The 14,973-nt window shown below is 42.5% G+C and overlaps 3 protein-coding genes across 3 annotated transcripts in view; 2 read left to right on the forward strand and 1 right to left on the reverse strand.

Annotated features, from left to right (window-relative positions):
* Nucleotides 1-44: 44 nt before the first annotated feature.
* dkc1 (dyskeratosis congenita 1, dyskerin) lies at nt 45-7,786 on the forward strand. The gene is made up of 15 exons (XM_015036591.1): nt 45-155; nt 1,248-1,300; nt 1,386-1,472; nt 2,581-2,672; nt 2,753-2,937; nt 3,416-3,480; nt 3,570-3,696; nt 3,855-3,985; nt 4,174-4,317; nt 5,157-5,277; nt 5,458-5,576; nt 6,149-6,252; nt 6,480-6,519; nt 7,138-7,296; nt 7,371-7,786. The coding sequence occupies exons 1-15, from the start codon at nt 140-142 to the stop codon at nt 7,428-7,430; spliced, it is 1,503 nt and encodes a 500-aa protein (XP_014892077.1). The 5' UTR covers nt 45-139; the 3' UTR covers nt 7,431-7,786.
* Nucleotides 7,787-10,336: 2,550 nt separating this feature from the next.
* Nucleotides 10,337-14,973, forward strand: part of cinp (cyclin dependent kinase 2 interacting protein) — a 16,350-nt gene continuing 11,713 nt past the window's right edge. The window contains exon 1 of the mRNA XM_015036597.1: nt 10,337-10,341. The gene's annotated coding sequence lies outside the window, so the exon portion shown is untranslated. The remainder of the gene's footprint in view (nt 10,342-14,973) is intronic.
* Nucleotides 10,348-14,973, reverse strand: part of LOC106950001 (uncharacterized) — a 12,193-nt gene continuing 7,567 nt past the window's right edge. Inside the window, exons 2-4 of the mRNA XM_015036592.1 lie at nt 13,768-13,962; nt 12,203-12,413; nt 10,348-11,363 (exon numbers count right to left, since the gene is read on the reverse strand). Coding sequence (XP_014892078.1) covers nt 11,129-11,363; nt 12,203-12,413; nt 13,768-13,962 — 641 coding nt within the window. The 3' untranslated portion in view covers nt 10,348-11,128. The remainder of the gene's footprint in view (nt 11,364-12,202; nt 12,414-13,767; nt 13,963-14,973) is intronic.

Here is a 14,973-nt window from a genome sequence, read left to right on the forward strand (position 1 = left end):
GGTTGTGCTGAATCATTGTTTTCCGGCAGGGGGCAGTAGTGTACCCGGTAGTACCTCCGCTTCTTGCTCGCAGGTCGCAGAGGAAGAAGCAGTTGCTCTCCACTCCTCGCTTGGTGAACGTTCTTTCTTTCCGGAGAAGATGGCGGACCTAGAAGGTGAGTGTGCAACACATTCTGTGGGGCAGGGGCAGTTTTTACTTCTTCTCCCGGTCAAATAATGATGTTTTAACGCCTCCCTTTAACGCGGGGTTTTATTACCAATAAAGCGTCTTTCTGTGTAATTTAGCTGCTTTTATTGTGGCGAGGAAAGCGGATTTGGGAATTTGGTCTGAGGTGCAGCTTAGATTAATAGTTGTGTTTTTACAGCCATTCTGCAAAAATAAATCTCATCCAAATCTCAGTATTTAGATCAGCGTATTGTGATGAAATAGCGTGGCGTCTTTTATTAATCGTGATTTAGGCGCATGAACTGTTAATGCGTGAAACAGGAAACACGTGGTGAGTCATTTTGATCAAGCAGGCTCTAAACTGTATAAAAAATTATATGAAATTGATTGCATTGCTATTTTGAAAGTGAAAGCGTTATTTTACTATAGTTTGATCTGTTGTGGTTATTGACTTGTAAAATACAAACTAGATCAGCTTTAAAATGGCTAATAAACCAGGAGCCGAACACGCTGTTGCTGTGTTTCTGAGTTCACCAGAGCTGTGGAAACGATGTCTCAGAAGTAGCAACTCTTTCAGTGTGGGGTTGAATGTTCAGTGGCCTGTTAGCTGGGAGCGTTAGCCACCACGTGTTGCAAGCACGTGGAGACACCACGTGGGCCTCTGCTTAGAACCCACGAAGAAGAAGCTGAAGTTAGCGTTGATAGCAGGATTTCCGTGGTGTTCTTAAAGCTTTCAGTTTAAAGCAATAACAACTATAAATAAACATTCCCATTTATAATGCGCTTCCTCAGGACACCAGTCATATGAAGAAGTATAATTTGTATCACTAAACTACTCACAGTAACTGCATTTAATTTATTAATACACTTATTGACTAAAAATTAAAGTAAATAAACTTCAATTATAACGATATGGGCAGTTTAAAAAATATATATTTAAAAATATTTTAAAATATAAATTTTTAAATGTTACTAATTGAAATTTATCAGCTCTTAATGAATGTGAATGAACAGGAAAACTGACTGATGGCTTCTTTTCAGTATTTTTTAAATAGATTTTTTTTTTTTTTTTTTTGTTTAGCTTCAGTAAAGAAAAAGAAGAAGTCGAAGAAGGTTTTGGAAGAATCTGTTGGGGTTTGTAGAAAAACTTGACTTGAAGCTTCAGGTTTTCAGAGCCCCTCCCCTGGCCGTTTCTGAACAGTCTGCTTGTGTTTCCTAGGAGATCCAACAGAGTGGGGACTTCTTCATCCAGCCAGAGTCAATCGCTCCCTCCCTGGACACATCACAGTGGCCCCTCCTACTGAAGGTCAGGCCCAGGTGTTCCTGCCCTGATGGGGGGGGGATTTTAGTTTTTGATGTTTCAGAACCATGTGAGATGATGAAGCGGTTTATCCATTCTCTGAGTGCCGCCGCCCCGTTCAAGTCGCTGCCCTTGCTTCCGTTCTGGGGCGGGGCCGCTTCATGGGGGGCTGGAGTTTTTCCAGCGTTCTGCCGGATTACAACCAGCAACCTCACGGAGTGTGACTGGACGCGGCCGCGGCCAAGACGACTTCCTGTTCTGATCACATTTAAATAATTTATTCATAAAGCAAGTTATTCAGCTGGATGTGATTTTAGTTGTCTAAATGTAGCAGCCATCTTTAACCTGTGGACTGATTTACTATCAGAAGAGTTGGGGTTGGGCTGAAGAAGGAGCTTCAGAAAACAAATGCTCTAATTGAAACAACTTGGTGCATTACTGCCACCTTGTGGTAGGGTCAACCAGAAAAGAGAAAAATTGATTCACTTACGAATCGCAATTCCTAGTCCTGGAGATTTTGGATCGATTCTAAATGCTCCAAAATTTATGTTTGGCATTTTTTCCGCTCCTATTTGCCAGTCACTGTATATCACATTATTCTCCACTGGGCCACTGTAGAAGGCTGGCTCACCCACTACTTGAGTAATTATTTATTTATTTAATTAATTTAAGAAAAAGTCAGGCAGGTAAGCTAACTTCACATTGGTCAGTTAAGTTGCAGGATTTGATGCACAAGCCTGTTTTTGTTTTCAATATGAACTGATGGAATTGGATCCAATATGGAACCTGAGAAGTTTTAAATGTTCTTTTTGTTTAAACTGACATAATTTCAACAGAATAAAGAGTTTGAATAGAAAAAAAAGTTTTTGAGTCAAACCATGACCCTAAAAATAAAATAAAAAATCTGGATGAAATCACAAGACACTGAAACTTCTGCATCTGTAGTGTGAACATGGCAGAACTCCTGGCTTCTTAATGAAAATATAATGTAGTATTAAGATGGAGGATCTTCAGTTGTGCAGACTCCCAGATCAGAGAGTTGTAGCCGTTTTCTCAACAAATCATTTAACAATCTGTGAATCAATGGTAAAGACATTTCCTGTTTTTCCTACAGAATTTCCACAAGTTGAACATCCGAACAGCTCACTACACGCCCATCCCATGCGGCAGCAACCCTCTGAAGAGGAACATCACCGACTATGTCAAGTACGGTAACGTCACCCTGAGCTTTCTGGGCCAGTTCTGGCCCAAACCCGGTTCTGACGGCGATGCATCTGCTCCACCAGGTCGGGCTTCATCAACCTGGACAAACCGGCCAACCCGTCGTCTCATGAGGTGGTGGCGTGGATCCGGAGGATCCTGCGGGTGGAGAAGACCGGTCACAGCGGAACGCTTGACCCCAAGGTCACTGGCTGCCTGATCGTCTGCATAGATCGAGCCACGCGATTGGTCAAGTCTCAGCAGAGTGCCGGTGGGTTCCTTTCATCAGCTGCCTATGATTACTGTTAGTCTGCATGAGCCATGGCAAACAGCCGCATCATCAGGACAGAGAGTTTGGTTTAGGATTAAAATCCCACATTTTTTTCACATTTAATCTCCTTTTAATACATTACATCTATCATTCATCTATCATTTGGAATTAAGGTAATTCCAAAAGATAGAAAATATTTCCAAAAACTGCCTTTTATGTCGATCATTCAGGTCTGTTTATTTGACCTGAATTCAAAGGCCAAATAAACAGAAACTTGGTCACACGCTTGCTAAACAAGATGGCTGAACTACAGAAACCCGAAGAGTTCATTAGTGGGGGGAGAAAAAAAATCCAGATTTTCTAAAAACAGAAGATGTGATTAATCAGTAAAACAGACGTACTGGTCAGTGAAACATGACGGAATGTTTCCATTTAAAACATGGTGAAGGTCGTGACCTTCTCTCTGCTCTGATTCCAGGTAAGGAGTATGTGGGAATCGTCCGGCTGCACAACGCAATCGAGAGCGAGCACGTTCTGGCCCGGGTGAGCCTCCAGTTTGAATGCAAATATAACACGGTGTCACATGACACAGTTAGAGAAGATGTTGATCGCTGCTGACTGGTCATCCACAGGCCCTGGAGACGCTGACCGGAGCCTTGTTCCAGCGTCCGCCGCTGATCGCTGCAGTGAAACGTCAGCTGAGAGTCCGGACCATCTATGAGAGCAAGCTGATCGAGTACGACCCAGAGAGGAGGCTGGGTGAGGAGCTGCTTCTTCCCCGGGTCATTCCAACTGGTCCTGGTCCAGATGAAGCCTGGAGCCGTCCTGAGTCAGAACCAGCCTGGACCGATCCGGAGCCCAGTGATGCAGTGATGACTTCATCACCTCCATTTCAATCTGTCTGTCTTTTCCAACAGGCATCTTCTGGGTCAGCTGCGAGGCCGGGACCTACATCCGGACCCTGTGCGTCCACCTGGGGCTGCTGCTGGGCGTCGGGGGGCAGATGCAGGAGCTGCGGCGGGTCCGCTCCGGAGTCCTGGGAGAGAAGGTCAGGAGGAGTTCTGGTTCCGGCCAGAAGTCCAAAGCGTTGAGTCCAGCTCTGCTGTTCAGTGCCGAGTTGATAATTAGCCTTTGGAAGAAGGAAGAGCAGCGGAGACACGGCGGCCGGAGCGTCCCGACCGCCGAGGCTCAGCGCTGCCAACATCGCTCATGTCCAGTGTGGCTGTATGCTTGCAGGACAACCTGGTGACAATGCACGATGTTCTAGATGCCCAGTGGCAGTTCGACCACAACAAGGACGAGACGTACCTGAGGAGAGTCATCTTCCCTCTGGAGAAGCTGCTGGTGTCGCACAAGCGGCTGGTGATGAAGGATAGTGCGGTGAGTCTTCCTCCCTGGAAACAGGCTGACCTTCCTGTTCATGTTTGTTTTTGGGATCCCCATTAGCCGTTGCCATGACAGTCTCTACTCTTCCTGGCGTCCACAACATAACAAAAAACAATGTATTACAAAAAAATGGTTACACACACAATATAGCATTAGCAACATAGCATGTTGAGTCATAAATGATGTTTATAACACCTTATGTAGTAAAATAATTAAGGACACACAGATCCACTTTTTTCACTTCAAATGCTGATGTGAGGTTTAGTATCAACTCATTCCGTTTTAAACAGAGAAATGAACTGAATTACTCATTTATTTGCACCAGTACAGAACACTAGAACAGCTCCACCAGCTGGTCAGACATGGAAAAAACAACTTTCATTTGTTCAGACAAAAACAATAGATTGACTATTTTGGTCGAGCATTTAAAAATAAACTGTAAAAACAAAAAGGTTCAGAAAGAGCAATTATGAATTCGAAATATAATGTAAAATGAATAATAAAGCACAACATTCAGAGCTCAAAGTGTAGAATTAGACTGAATAGATCTGCACTCATGGAATGGAACATTGTCACTGATACCCCATCTTGAATTTTTTTTTTCAGAATCAAGTCTGATGTAGATAATATCAGATTGGTGCCTCTCTAAAACAGGTCTTGTATTAAAATAGTGTAAAGTTTGGCTAAGTAAAAGTTGGTTGTATAAAACATTTCGTATCTTGGATAATGTTTCTCTAAAAAAAATCAAAGTATAAAAGTGCAGTGTGACCCTCATCCTGCTGGTGTTTGGATCAGTTCTGTGGTTGTGACCTCTGACCCGGCTCCGTCTGCAGGTCAACGCTATCTGCTACGGCGCCAAGATCATGCTGCCCGGCGTGCTCCGCTATGAAGACGGCATCGAGGTCAACCAGGACATCGTCGTTATAACAACCAAGGGCGAGGCCATCTGCACAGGTGAGAGCGGGTTGGTCAGCGGGTTGTCATGCCAACGCCACATGATGATCTGAGTAGATGCAGCAGCTTTCGGGCCGTGATGACCTGCTATCTATCACCCTTACCTGATGGCTCCTCGGTTAGCCTGCCGTCTGGTCAGACTGACCGCTAACTAGACTGAAGCCTGTCCTCTTCCTGCAGCCGTGGCTCTGATGACCACAGCGGTGATCTCCACCTGTGACCACGGAGTTGTAGCCAAGATAAAGAGGGTGATCATGGAGCGGGATACGTACCCCAGGAAGTGGGGCCTGGGGCCCAAGGTATGAGGAAGAGCCTTTAGTTTTCTAATGGTGTTTTTCTAAGTGAGCGCCACCAGGGGGCTCTAGAGAGGCCTCAGAAAGTTGGAGGGGAAAAACAGGCCAAAAAATAAAATAAAATCTGTTTTTCAATTATCCTAAAATATAAGCTAAAGTAACTTATTGAAATTTTTATCGTTCTGGAAATGTTCATAATATTTTTATTCTTATTATGATTAAAGTGATAAGAACTATTTATGACTTGTATCCCCACAAACACAAATGATGCTCTTGAAAAACATTCTCATTTGTGACGAGGTTCTTTGGACACAAGTCACTTAAAGGAGAGAGATTTATATCACTAAACTGCATTTAATCATGTGTTCAAATTGAACATATGATGCCGTATATATGGCATCATATGTAACAAAAACAGAACTGCTGTTTGTATGTTAGGTTTAGGACTAAGGTGTGAATTGTGTCTTGGTTAGGGTTAGGCTTTAGAAAATAATTGGAAATCAATTTAAAGTCCCTGTAAGACATGAAAACATGCCTGAGTGTGTCTGTGACCTCTGGTCTGATGCTGTGTGAACCAGGCGAGCCAGAAGAAGATGATGATTCAGAAGGGCCTCCTGGATAAACATGGTAAACCCAACGGCAGCACGCCTCAGGACTGGAAGGACCAGTATGTTGACTACAGGTACCCTGCACTCACTGCTGGCCCCTGCTGGTGGCCCTCGCTCACTGCAGAGAGTTATCCCTCTCTGAGCTGCCGTGCTCTCTGAGGGAGTCGCTCTGCTACATGAATCTCTGCTCGGAGCCTTGGCCCCTGGCCAGCAGCAGCTGGGGGCCCCGCTCCCCAGAGAACAGTCTCAGCTGTTTCAGGCCCTGAGGCAGTTTAACGTCAACATGTGTTTTTCTCTGCAGCGCCTCCAGTGTGGCAGCATCAGGCGACGCCTCGGCTAAGGTGAGATCACACTATCGCTTTAGAGCGATGGTCTTTAGGTGTGCTGTCATAACAAGCTACCTGTGTGAGCAGCAAGATAATATGGCAAGCTGATTTATCATTTAATCAATATTTCATTGACTGCCATTTAAATAATTAAACCCTTCATTGTTAGTTCTAGATGGAAGGAGTGTATTTGTGGATAGATGCACTCAGCATACATTACAAACGTCATGGCGAAATGTTAGCTTTTGGTTAAAGTTTAAATCGTCTGACAGCTGAGAGTCCAGACCCTGAAGCAAAGTGTAGAACAGGGCTGTGGACATAGAGGAAGATATATCTATATTATGTTTTTTTATGTGTTTATTTATTTTGAGGCTGGACAGAAAATAATCTGTTGTTCCCATGAAAGAAGAATTTAATGACTTTTATTCAAATAGGAATGGTAATTTGTTTATTTTTGATTCAGAAAAATGGTTCACTTTTCAAATTGATTGATGGATATTTAGTTTACAGATCCTCTCATGATATTAAATGTCTTGTCATGCTTGAGGCAGAAAACTGTCTGTACACAGTGAAAGCACCGGATAGTTAATTTTTCCTGAAGTTTGATCAGCTGTGATCATGACGTTCTTGCAGAGGAAGAGAGAGTCAGCAGAGAGCGACAGTGAGCCGGCCCAGCCCAGCACGCCGTCTGCTGAGGACGTCAAGAAAGAAAAGAAGAAAAAGAAAAAGGAGAAAAAAGCAAAGCTAGAGGAAGCCGAGACGGAAAAGACCGAGGAGGAGCCCGACACGCCGGTGAGTTGGAGTGGACCTCCTCAGTCTGTGAACATGACCTTTTACCAGAACTCACTGAAGTGTGTGTGATCCAGGTCGCCGAGAAACCCAAGAAGAAGAAGAAGAAACAGAAGGAGAGCGAGCTGGCGGAGTGAGCGGCGCCTCGTTCTTCCAGCCAGCCAGCTGGAAGGGAATCTCAGCACAATGTGCTGCAGCAGCTGTACTGCTGGACATGAGGACGGTGTTGGCTATGGACATGAATGGAGACCTGTCTCAGTACCAGAACAGTCCAGAGGTCCGGTCCGGTTCGGTCCGGTTCCAGCAGCTGTACTGGTTTTCTCTCTGCCTTCCGTCCTCAGACAGGACAGACCATCATGTAGTCGACATGGAAACGGAAACGCCCTGCGCTGTTCATGGAGGTGGAAGAAGACATTTGCTCATGAAATCTATCAATTTACTTCAATCTGTAAATATTTAACTTTTTTATTTTGAAATAAAAATGTATTCTGTATTTGTCCTCACTGGTTTCAGAGAATGTGTCAGACTGGTGATGTCTGCTCCTTAATCTGGACTTCTGCTGGGATATAGCAGAACCAGGGCTGCTTCTGATTTAACTAGACCGATTTAATATGGAAATGCTCAATATTTGAATTTTCAGCTTTTAACTCGCATCATTCCGTATAAACAGATCAGAGCAGCAACAAGACATGAATTAAACTCCAGGCAGAAAAAGAAAAAAAGCCAAAGATGAGCGTAAAACAATTAGTTTGACATCAGGGTTGAACTGATAACTGCCAACACATCACTGGAGAGAAGAATAAATGAATCTTTATGGATTTGGTAGTACAGTAAAACGACAGATTCAACACAACTGGATTTAAAAATGTTTTTTTTGATTAGAGGTTGTCCAGGAGAGGAGTAACCAGAAAACACTTAACTAATGCAGGGGACAAAAAAATAGGACAACCTGCATTTTTGCCATATACTTTGACAGGCGAGTATTTAAAAATGACTACACTGAAAAATGTTAGTAATTCATGGAAACACTGATGATACTAAACATATTTAAAAAATATTTCAGGAGAGGAACAATTCAAATGGCCACCACACAGGTGCACCGCTGCAGTGAATTGATTTTCAATGAGTTTTTAAAACTGAGGATTTTTTTGTTAGGACCAAAATAACAATGAGAGGCTGCAGTAGTTAAAAGGTCCACATTTATTGAGTATTCCTTCATTAGGAAGATTTAAATAGTGTGAGGTACGTATCACAACAGTAGTCAAAATGTGAGTCATACTTAGAAATAATAACCAGAACCACACAGGAGAAATATTTACAAAATATAGTTTCTTTTTACAAGATTTAGACAACAGACAAAAATAAAGTATTTTACTGATGACAAAAACATTTTCCAGAAAGATCTCGTTATTGTCTAGAAAAAATAATTTGAGTCTTCCCAGTGATTGTTTCCCAAATAAAAATAAATCAAAGAAGAACAGACCAGTCATTTTAAAGGCTGTGATACTGAAACACATCTACCAGCTCTGGCTCCTCCAGCAGAACCTTAGATCCCAGCCACCCACCTGTGGCAGGTCAAAGTAAATATGCATTTAGAAACTTTTTCAAAGTAAATGAAAAACCACTGTTCCATTCTAAATGGGGTAACTTAACAGTAACCAGTTACACTTTCAAAATAAAATACCCAACAATGGCGGTTATTCCTGGAAAGGGTTTCAGCAGGAGACAAAAAAAAGAAAAATAAACCAAGAAGGTGAGACCAGGCAGATTTTGAAAACCAGCCTGTCTCCTGTTCATCTGCTGTGACAGACGGCCGGCAGTCAGATAGTGAACAGTCACTGCGGATCACTAAGCCACTTCTCAGACAAAACAATCAGTGTCGGCCAAATCGGCAGGCCAGACCCTTTAAATATTGGTGAACAGCCAAAAACTGCAACCAGTGCAATCAAACTTCAATAAAAACAATCACTCAGCACATAAAGGTTCTTCATTAAAAACATAAAGAAGTGTAACATAAAACTTCAGGCACTAGCAGGTTTCTTTAGCTCATTGTACAAAACAGACATCTTCTAGAGAGTCGTTTGTTTTTAGTGTTTGATGTATTAAGAGGTAAACAGAAAAAATGAGCTAGATGAACTCTGCCAGGTATCTTCCTCTGAATGTGGTCCATGTTTTCTGGCTACATGCAGAAGATGAGCAATCTGGAACCAACCAACCTCAGCACCGCTCAGCTGCCTCACTCAGCCTCAGCCACCTTTCAGATTTCTTCTGCTTTTGCATTTTCATCACATTTTAATATCAAAGAGAAGTGACTGAATAGAGGAAGCAGCTTCCATGTGATGATTACATTTATCAAGGGAACCAAACCATCCATACCCAGCAGGCCCTGTTAGCTCCACCAAGCCTGATAACTAGTTGTCCTTCACTTACTACTAACAGCTGCCATCAAGTGTTTGTGATAACTGGTAATCACATCCAGTTATGGCTGTGGATGAATTTAGATCCACTCTGCTTTGCAGGAATTGGTTTAATTCAGACACTTTAGAGGGTTTTCAACAACAAGGGAAAGACTGGAGAGGAATGACATCCTGGAGAATTTCAAGGCCAAAGCTGCCACTGCAGAGCAACATCTTCTTTTAGTGTTCTTAAAGGGGCAGTGTTATGTACAATCAACTTTTTTGAGCTTTACATCATAATATAATGTTACTCCCTCATCATACCAGGAGTGTTGACTTGATGCTTTCATGTATTTTTGAGGAATCCTTGAATCTCCCATGGCAACCATTGGGAGGGTAGGGTTAGTGGGAGGTTTAAATGCTTAAACAAGCATCTCCCCATTTCCACTCAGCTCCTCCAGACTAGCAGCAGCAGCAGCAATTAGCAAACACCTGGCTGAGCTCATCATAGTTACTGCTACTCAGCGCATTGCTGTTAAAATGGCTGTAAACAGCTTAACAGAAATGATGTGCTGAAGGTCAAGGGTCTGATTGGAAGAGCAGGCGTTTCTTAAAGAGACAGAGGCACAATTTGAAAGTGTTAAACTGGGAAGTCAGATTTCTTTCAAGACATATTTGATATATGCAGTATTTTTTACAACAACTGAAGGCAACACAGTTACTACACAATAGCAGCATGTGGCAGAAAAATGCCTAATTCTGCCCCTTTAAGTTTAAACAGATTGAGCGTAAACAGCAGGACAGTGATCTGAGTCGTACCAGCAAGTCCATCTCTGAATGAATAAAAAAAATGAAGGTTTAGGAGTGGCCTACTCAAAGTCTGGACTTGGATCCAATTGAAATTCAGTGGCATGACCTTAAAACAAGCTGTTCATGATCTCAAATGCCTAGTACCAGCTTCAGTTACTTTTTCACATAAGATCAGGTTTTTTCTCTTAATAAATGAAACCATGATTTGAAAACAGCTCCATCTCTAACGGTCACCAGGAGAGGGAGGCTACACCCTGGACAGGTCACCAGAGGTCATCTTTGTTTTATGATGAAATTCATTTGATGATGTGAATATTTAAAATGTGACAAAAAGCAAGAACCGAAGGAAATCCTTTTTCATTGCACACTAAAGAATAAACTGCATGTCCTTCACAAAGTAAAGAATAATCTCAGTGGTTGGGCAACAACTTCAAACCCACTCAGAGCTGGGAGTGGAGAGTACCGGAGAAGACCACAGGGGGCAGAGCCACAACATCAGCACCCTGAGAACCCGCCCACCTCACAGCCAATCAGAATCCCAAGAATGAGAAGTAGGACTGCACCTGGCCCTGATTGGTTCCACTGGTCAGTCAGAGGGTTTTGGTGCAGCTGTTGGCCCTGGTCTCTAGTCAGACGCAGCCACAGGGGAGCAGGTCTATGTGTGAACTGGTGAGGACTCTGACTTTGTGATTGGTGAGTTTCTGCAGGTCAGAGATCAGCTGCAGCAGACGAGGACTTGGCTTGTTGACAACCAAGCTCGGATCTTTAGGATCTGGCCTGTAAAATGAATCCAGAACTTCCAGAGTGTTGAGATGCTGGAGCTGATGGAGACCCAGGAAGTCTTCATCGGACGCGTGATGATGTCTGAGGACAAGAATAGAGAGACCGCAGGTTGCTATGGGAACCAAAGAGCTCTGTAGCTGCATTTCCATTAACCCTAAAATTACACGAATTAAAATTACAAGAATAAATTTGCTTAATGGAAACACGCCAATTAAAAAAAACTCAATAAAAAGTTGTTTCTTTTAGGATGAGGTGGTTTTCTGGCCGTATTGAAACAGATGTATTTTGCAAAACTGCAGTGGAAATATTATTTTGCATCACAGGAGTCACGTGATCAACAGTTGGATGTTACTACTGGCGAAAACGACAAAGAAGACGACAGGAAGTGGTAGAAAGACGATGGAGTGGCTTATTGTGTGAACAAACTTATTCACTTTTTTAATGGAAACATCTCAGTTGGATGTTGGTTTATTTCTGTTTTTAATTTGGACAATGTGCAGCTGCTTCCACCAGAGTTCTAGCATCACACAGTTGATAAACATTAGTGCGTCGTTGTGTTGAATCCATAACTCTTCTGTAAAATTGGCGATTCCAATTTCCCCAAAACGCTGCATACGTAGCCACTCCCAAGTAGGCGGGGCTTGTTCCTCCAACACTGACACCTCCCCTTATTGGCTGATAAATGATGGCCATTGAATTATGAATATCTCATGTAACAGTTTACATCTGTCGCTGCCATGATTTATAATTAGCTATAGCGAGATCAAGCTTATTCGTATGTGATTTTAATTTTATATATTATTTGACAGAAACAGTAATTGCAAAACTGTCTTTTTTCAAAGTCGGCAGACTATCGACAAAGATTTGCACACATTCGATATGGACATGCAGCTGGTGAGACTGGTGTTTGAGCGTCCCACCTGATGGCCAGCGTCCTCAGGCCAGGGAACAGCTGTGGGAGGAGCCTGACTAGTTTGGAGGAGGAGCTCCATGGCTCCAGGTGCAGGTGCCTCAGGTTGGGAGCTCTGAAGGAGACAATCTGCAGGTCCTCAGGCTGAAGGTCCACACACAGAGTCAGGCTGCGGAGGGAGGATGGGAGGAAGTCAGCATACACCACCAGGGGGTGCCCTCCTGTTTACAGACAACCAGAGGAGTTACATTCAGTATGAAGGCGCTGATTAGGACTGCAGCTGCTGGGTTTGTTGTATAAAGTGAAGCTTGTTGGAGTTTAACTCATCTGTGCTGCATGACATCTAGAAACTGATTTTAAACTAATCTCAAACCTGAAAATCCAAAATGGCTGCTCAAAACATTATCACATATTACTGTACATTCTAATTAATGATGTTTACAAAAAGAAAAGTTTTGTTGGAATTTTTTTTTAACCATTTTCTCTACTCCTTGTTCAACGAGAATCTAAAAATACCAATAAATTTGAAAATATGATTGAATGAAATGACTGAGCAGTTTCATGAAACAAATCTCACTTCTTTAAGTGGACGTGTCCTAAGGAGCTCATTACAAATGGGAATGTTTTTCAAGAGCATTTGTATTTATTGGCTGTGATTGCTGTGTTATGCAGTCACAGTTATCTAAAAGAGAAGTAATACATAGTTCTTATCGTCACTGTTATTGCCATCACAGTAGTACCATAAAATATAGTAATAAACCTTTGTCCATGTTGCCCACCCGTAGTTGGGCGTAATGTTATTTTCTCTTCCAAACTGTCTCATTTCCACAGTAAAGTTTGATATATTTTAATCTTTTATGTGAGAGACTAACACAAAGTAGAGCACAACTGTAAAGAGGAAAAATATATATATATATTTTTTAATTCTTTGCAAAAGAAAACTGGTGTTTGCATGCTGCCCTCCTGTGTTGGACTTTGTAGAAGAACCTTTCATTGCCACCATCACTCATGTCTCTACCAGCTGTGTACGGCGAAAGGCAAACATTTATAGGACATTTAATTATAAATCAAAATCTGAATCCTTTATTGTCATTGTGCAAGAAAGCGCAGCAAAACAAAAAATAGTTCAAGCTCAATCAGATTGGATGGAAGCAATCTGAAAACTTCAATTCTAGTCACAGATTCTCAATTGGATTCAGGTCTGTACTTTGACTGCACCATTTTTTTTTTCACATGGACCTGCTTTGATCTAAAGTCGTGGAGAGCTACCCTGCTGTAGCTTGAAGATGCATCCCTTCTCCAACACACCCAGGGCGGAGCCAGGGGGCGGCCACCACCCTGCCAAGTGATTGGTTGCTCCAACTCAAAAGCAGAGCACGCCTCCACAACAAGCAGTACCCCTCCAAAACAGTTGGTGGCAGCAGTGATATATGATTAGACAACATTTATTTTGAAATATAGACATATATTTATTTGCAGTAGTTCAAAAACGACTTTTTATTTTTTCCCCATACCTCTTTACTACTTACTTAATATGTGACCAAACACTGCACCCGTTTGTCAGGTGATAGTTACCGTGCACACTCAGGCTGCAGAGCTGTTGCAGTGATGACAGCCATGTCTGCAGGTGACAGGTGGGTCCGGGTACAGAGTAAAGGTGGAAGACCGACAGGCTGCGGAGATTGGCCAAAGGTTGCAGAACTTCCGGCGTGACTGCAGCATCGTAATTCAGCAGCTGCAGCTCAGACAGCTGCAGGGAGGCACCAGCAGCTGCAGGGGGAACACCAGTCAGTTAGGAGGCTGACATCTTATTCAGAATGCTTATACTGTTTCTTATGTCATTAAAACTGGAGCATGTAGTGCTAATATTGCAGTCTGAAGAAATGCACCGCTAATGTTCAAAAATAACCAATCAGAGCCAGGAGGAGGGGCTTAGCAGTGTCTGTCAACATCGTGTACTCGCTGCTCAATATGCTAATGCCGAACAAACAACTTACAGTTTATCTGCTGTCACAGGTGGTTATGCTAACTAGCCTAAGCATTAGTGATTGGCTATGTTATTTTAAACTAAATGTAATGTAGCAGAGAGCAAAGGGAGAAGGTAAGCATGAGAGTGATTGACAGCTCTAAGACCCTCCTCCTGTCTCTGATTGGTTGTTTCTGACTGAGTGGTTAATTTCTGCAGTTGGTACTGGGAGCACTGGGAAAAGGCAGAGGAGCTTGATTTTTTTTCACAGATAATCTGTCTTATTCTAACCTGTCACAACATTCTAACAAATATGTAAAAAACATATTTCATGTAAAATACTGCATCTTTAAGTGAAGACACAGTAAAAGGAAGAATCCAGAAATAGAAAAGCTGCACACAGGAAGGCAACCGGATCAAGTGTTGGGATCCAGAAAAACAGGCTTATGGTGGGTATTATTCTTCATTACAATAGAAGTTTGAACTCCTGCCATGTTTCACAGGCACAAAAACAGTCAGACAAGTTAGCTTTGAAAGACTCACAGTTTTCTTCAGCTAAAAAGTGTCTCCAAACAAGGTTGATTCTTTCAGACGCATGGAAAACTGTCTTTGTGATGTTCCCAGTTCAGGACTTCCAGGAATGCTAGCTAGGACCGAGCTACTGAGTTTTCCAAAAAAGGAGTTCAGAGCAGACAGAGGGATCTGTTAGATAATGGTAGCTCTGAATACACCATTACACTAGACTATTAAAGTAGGACAACTATAATGAACCGCGTCTGAAAACAGCAGTAAAACCATGGTGACGTGGATTTACA

The sequence above is a fragment of the Poecilia latipinna genome, unplaced genomic scaffold (genome assembly GCF_001443285.1).
Source record: "Poecilia latipinna isolate Pla-1442-1.1 unplaced genomic scaffold, P_latipinna-1.0 Scaffold373, whole genome shotgun sequence".
Lineage (NCBI taxonomy): Eukaryota > Metazoa > Chordata > Actinopteri > Cyprinodontiformes > Poeciliidae > Poecilia > Poecilia latipinna.

Bases quoted from the DNA above. Each gene is read 5' to 3' on its own strand.
- dkc1 (XM_015036591.1), top strand. The intron at 3,481-3,569 runs GTGAGCCTCCAG...GGTCATCCACAG, and splicing joins GCGAGCACGTTCTGGCCCGG to GCCCTGGAGACGCTGACCGG. The intron at 6,253-6,479 runs GTACCCTGCACT...TTTTCTCTGCAG, and splicing joins GACCAGTATGTTGACTACAG to CGCCTCCAGTGTGGCAGCAT.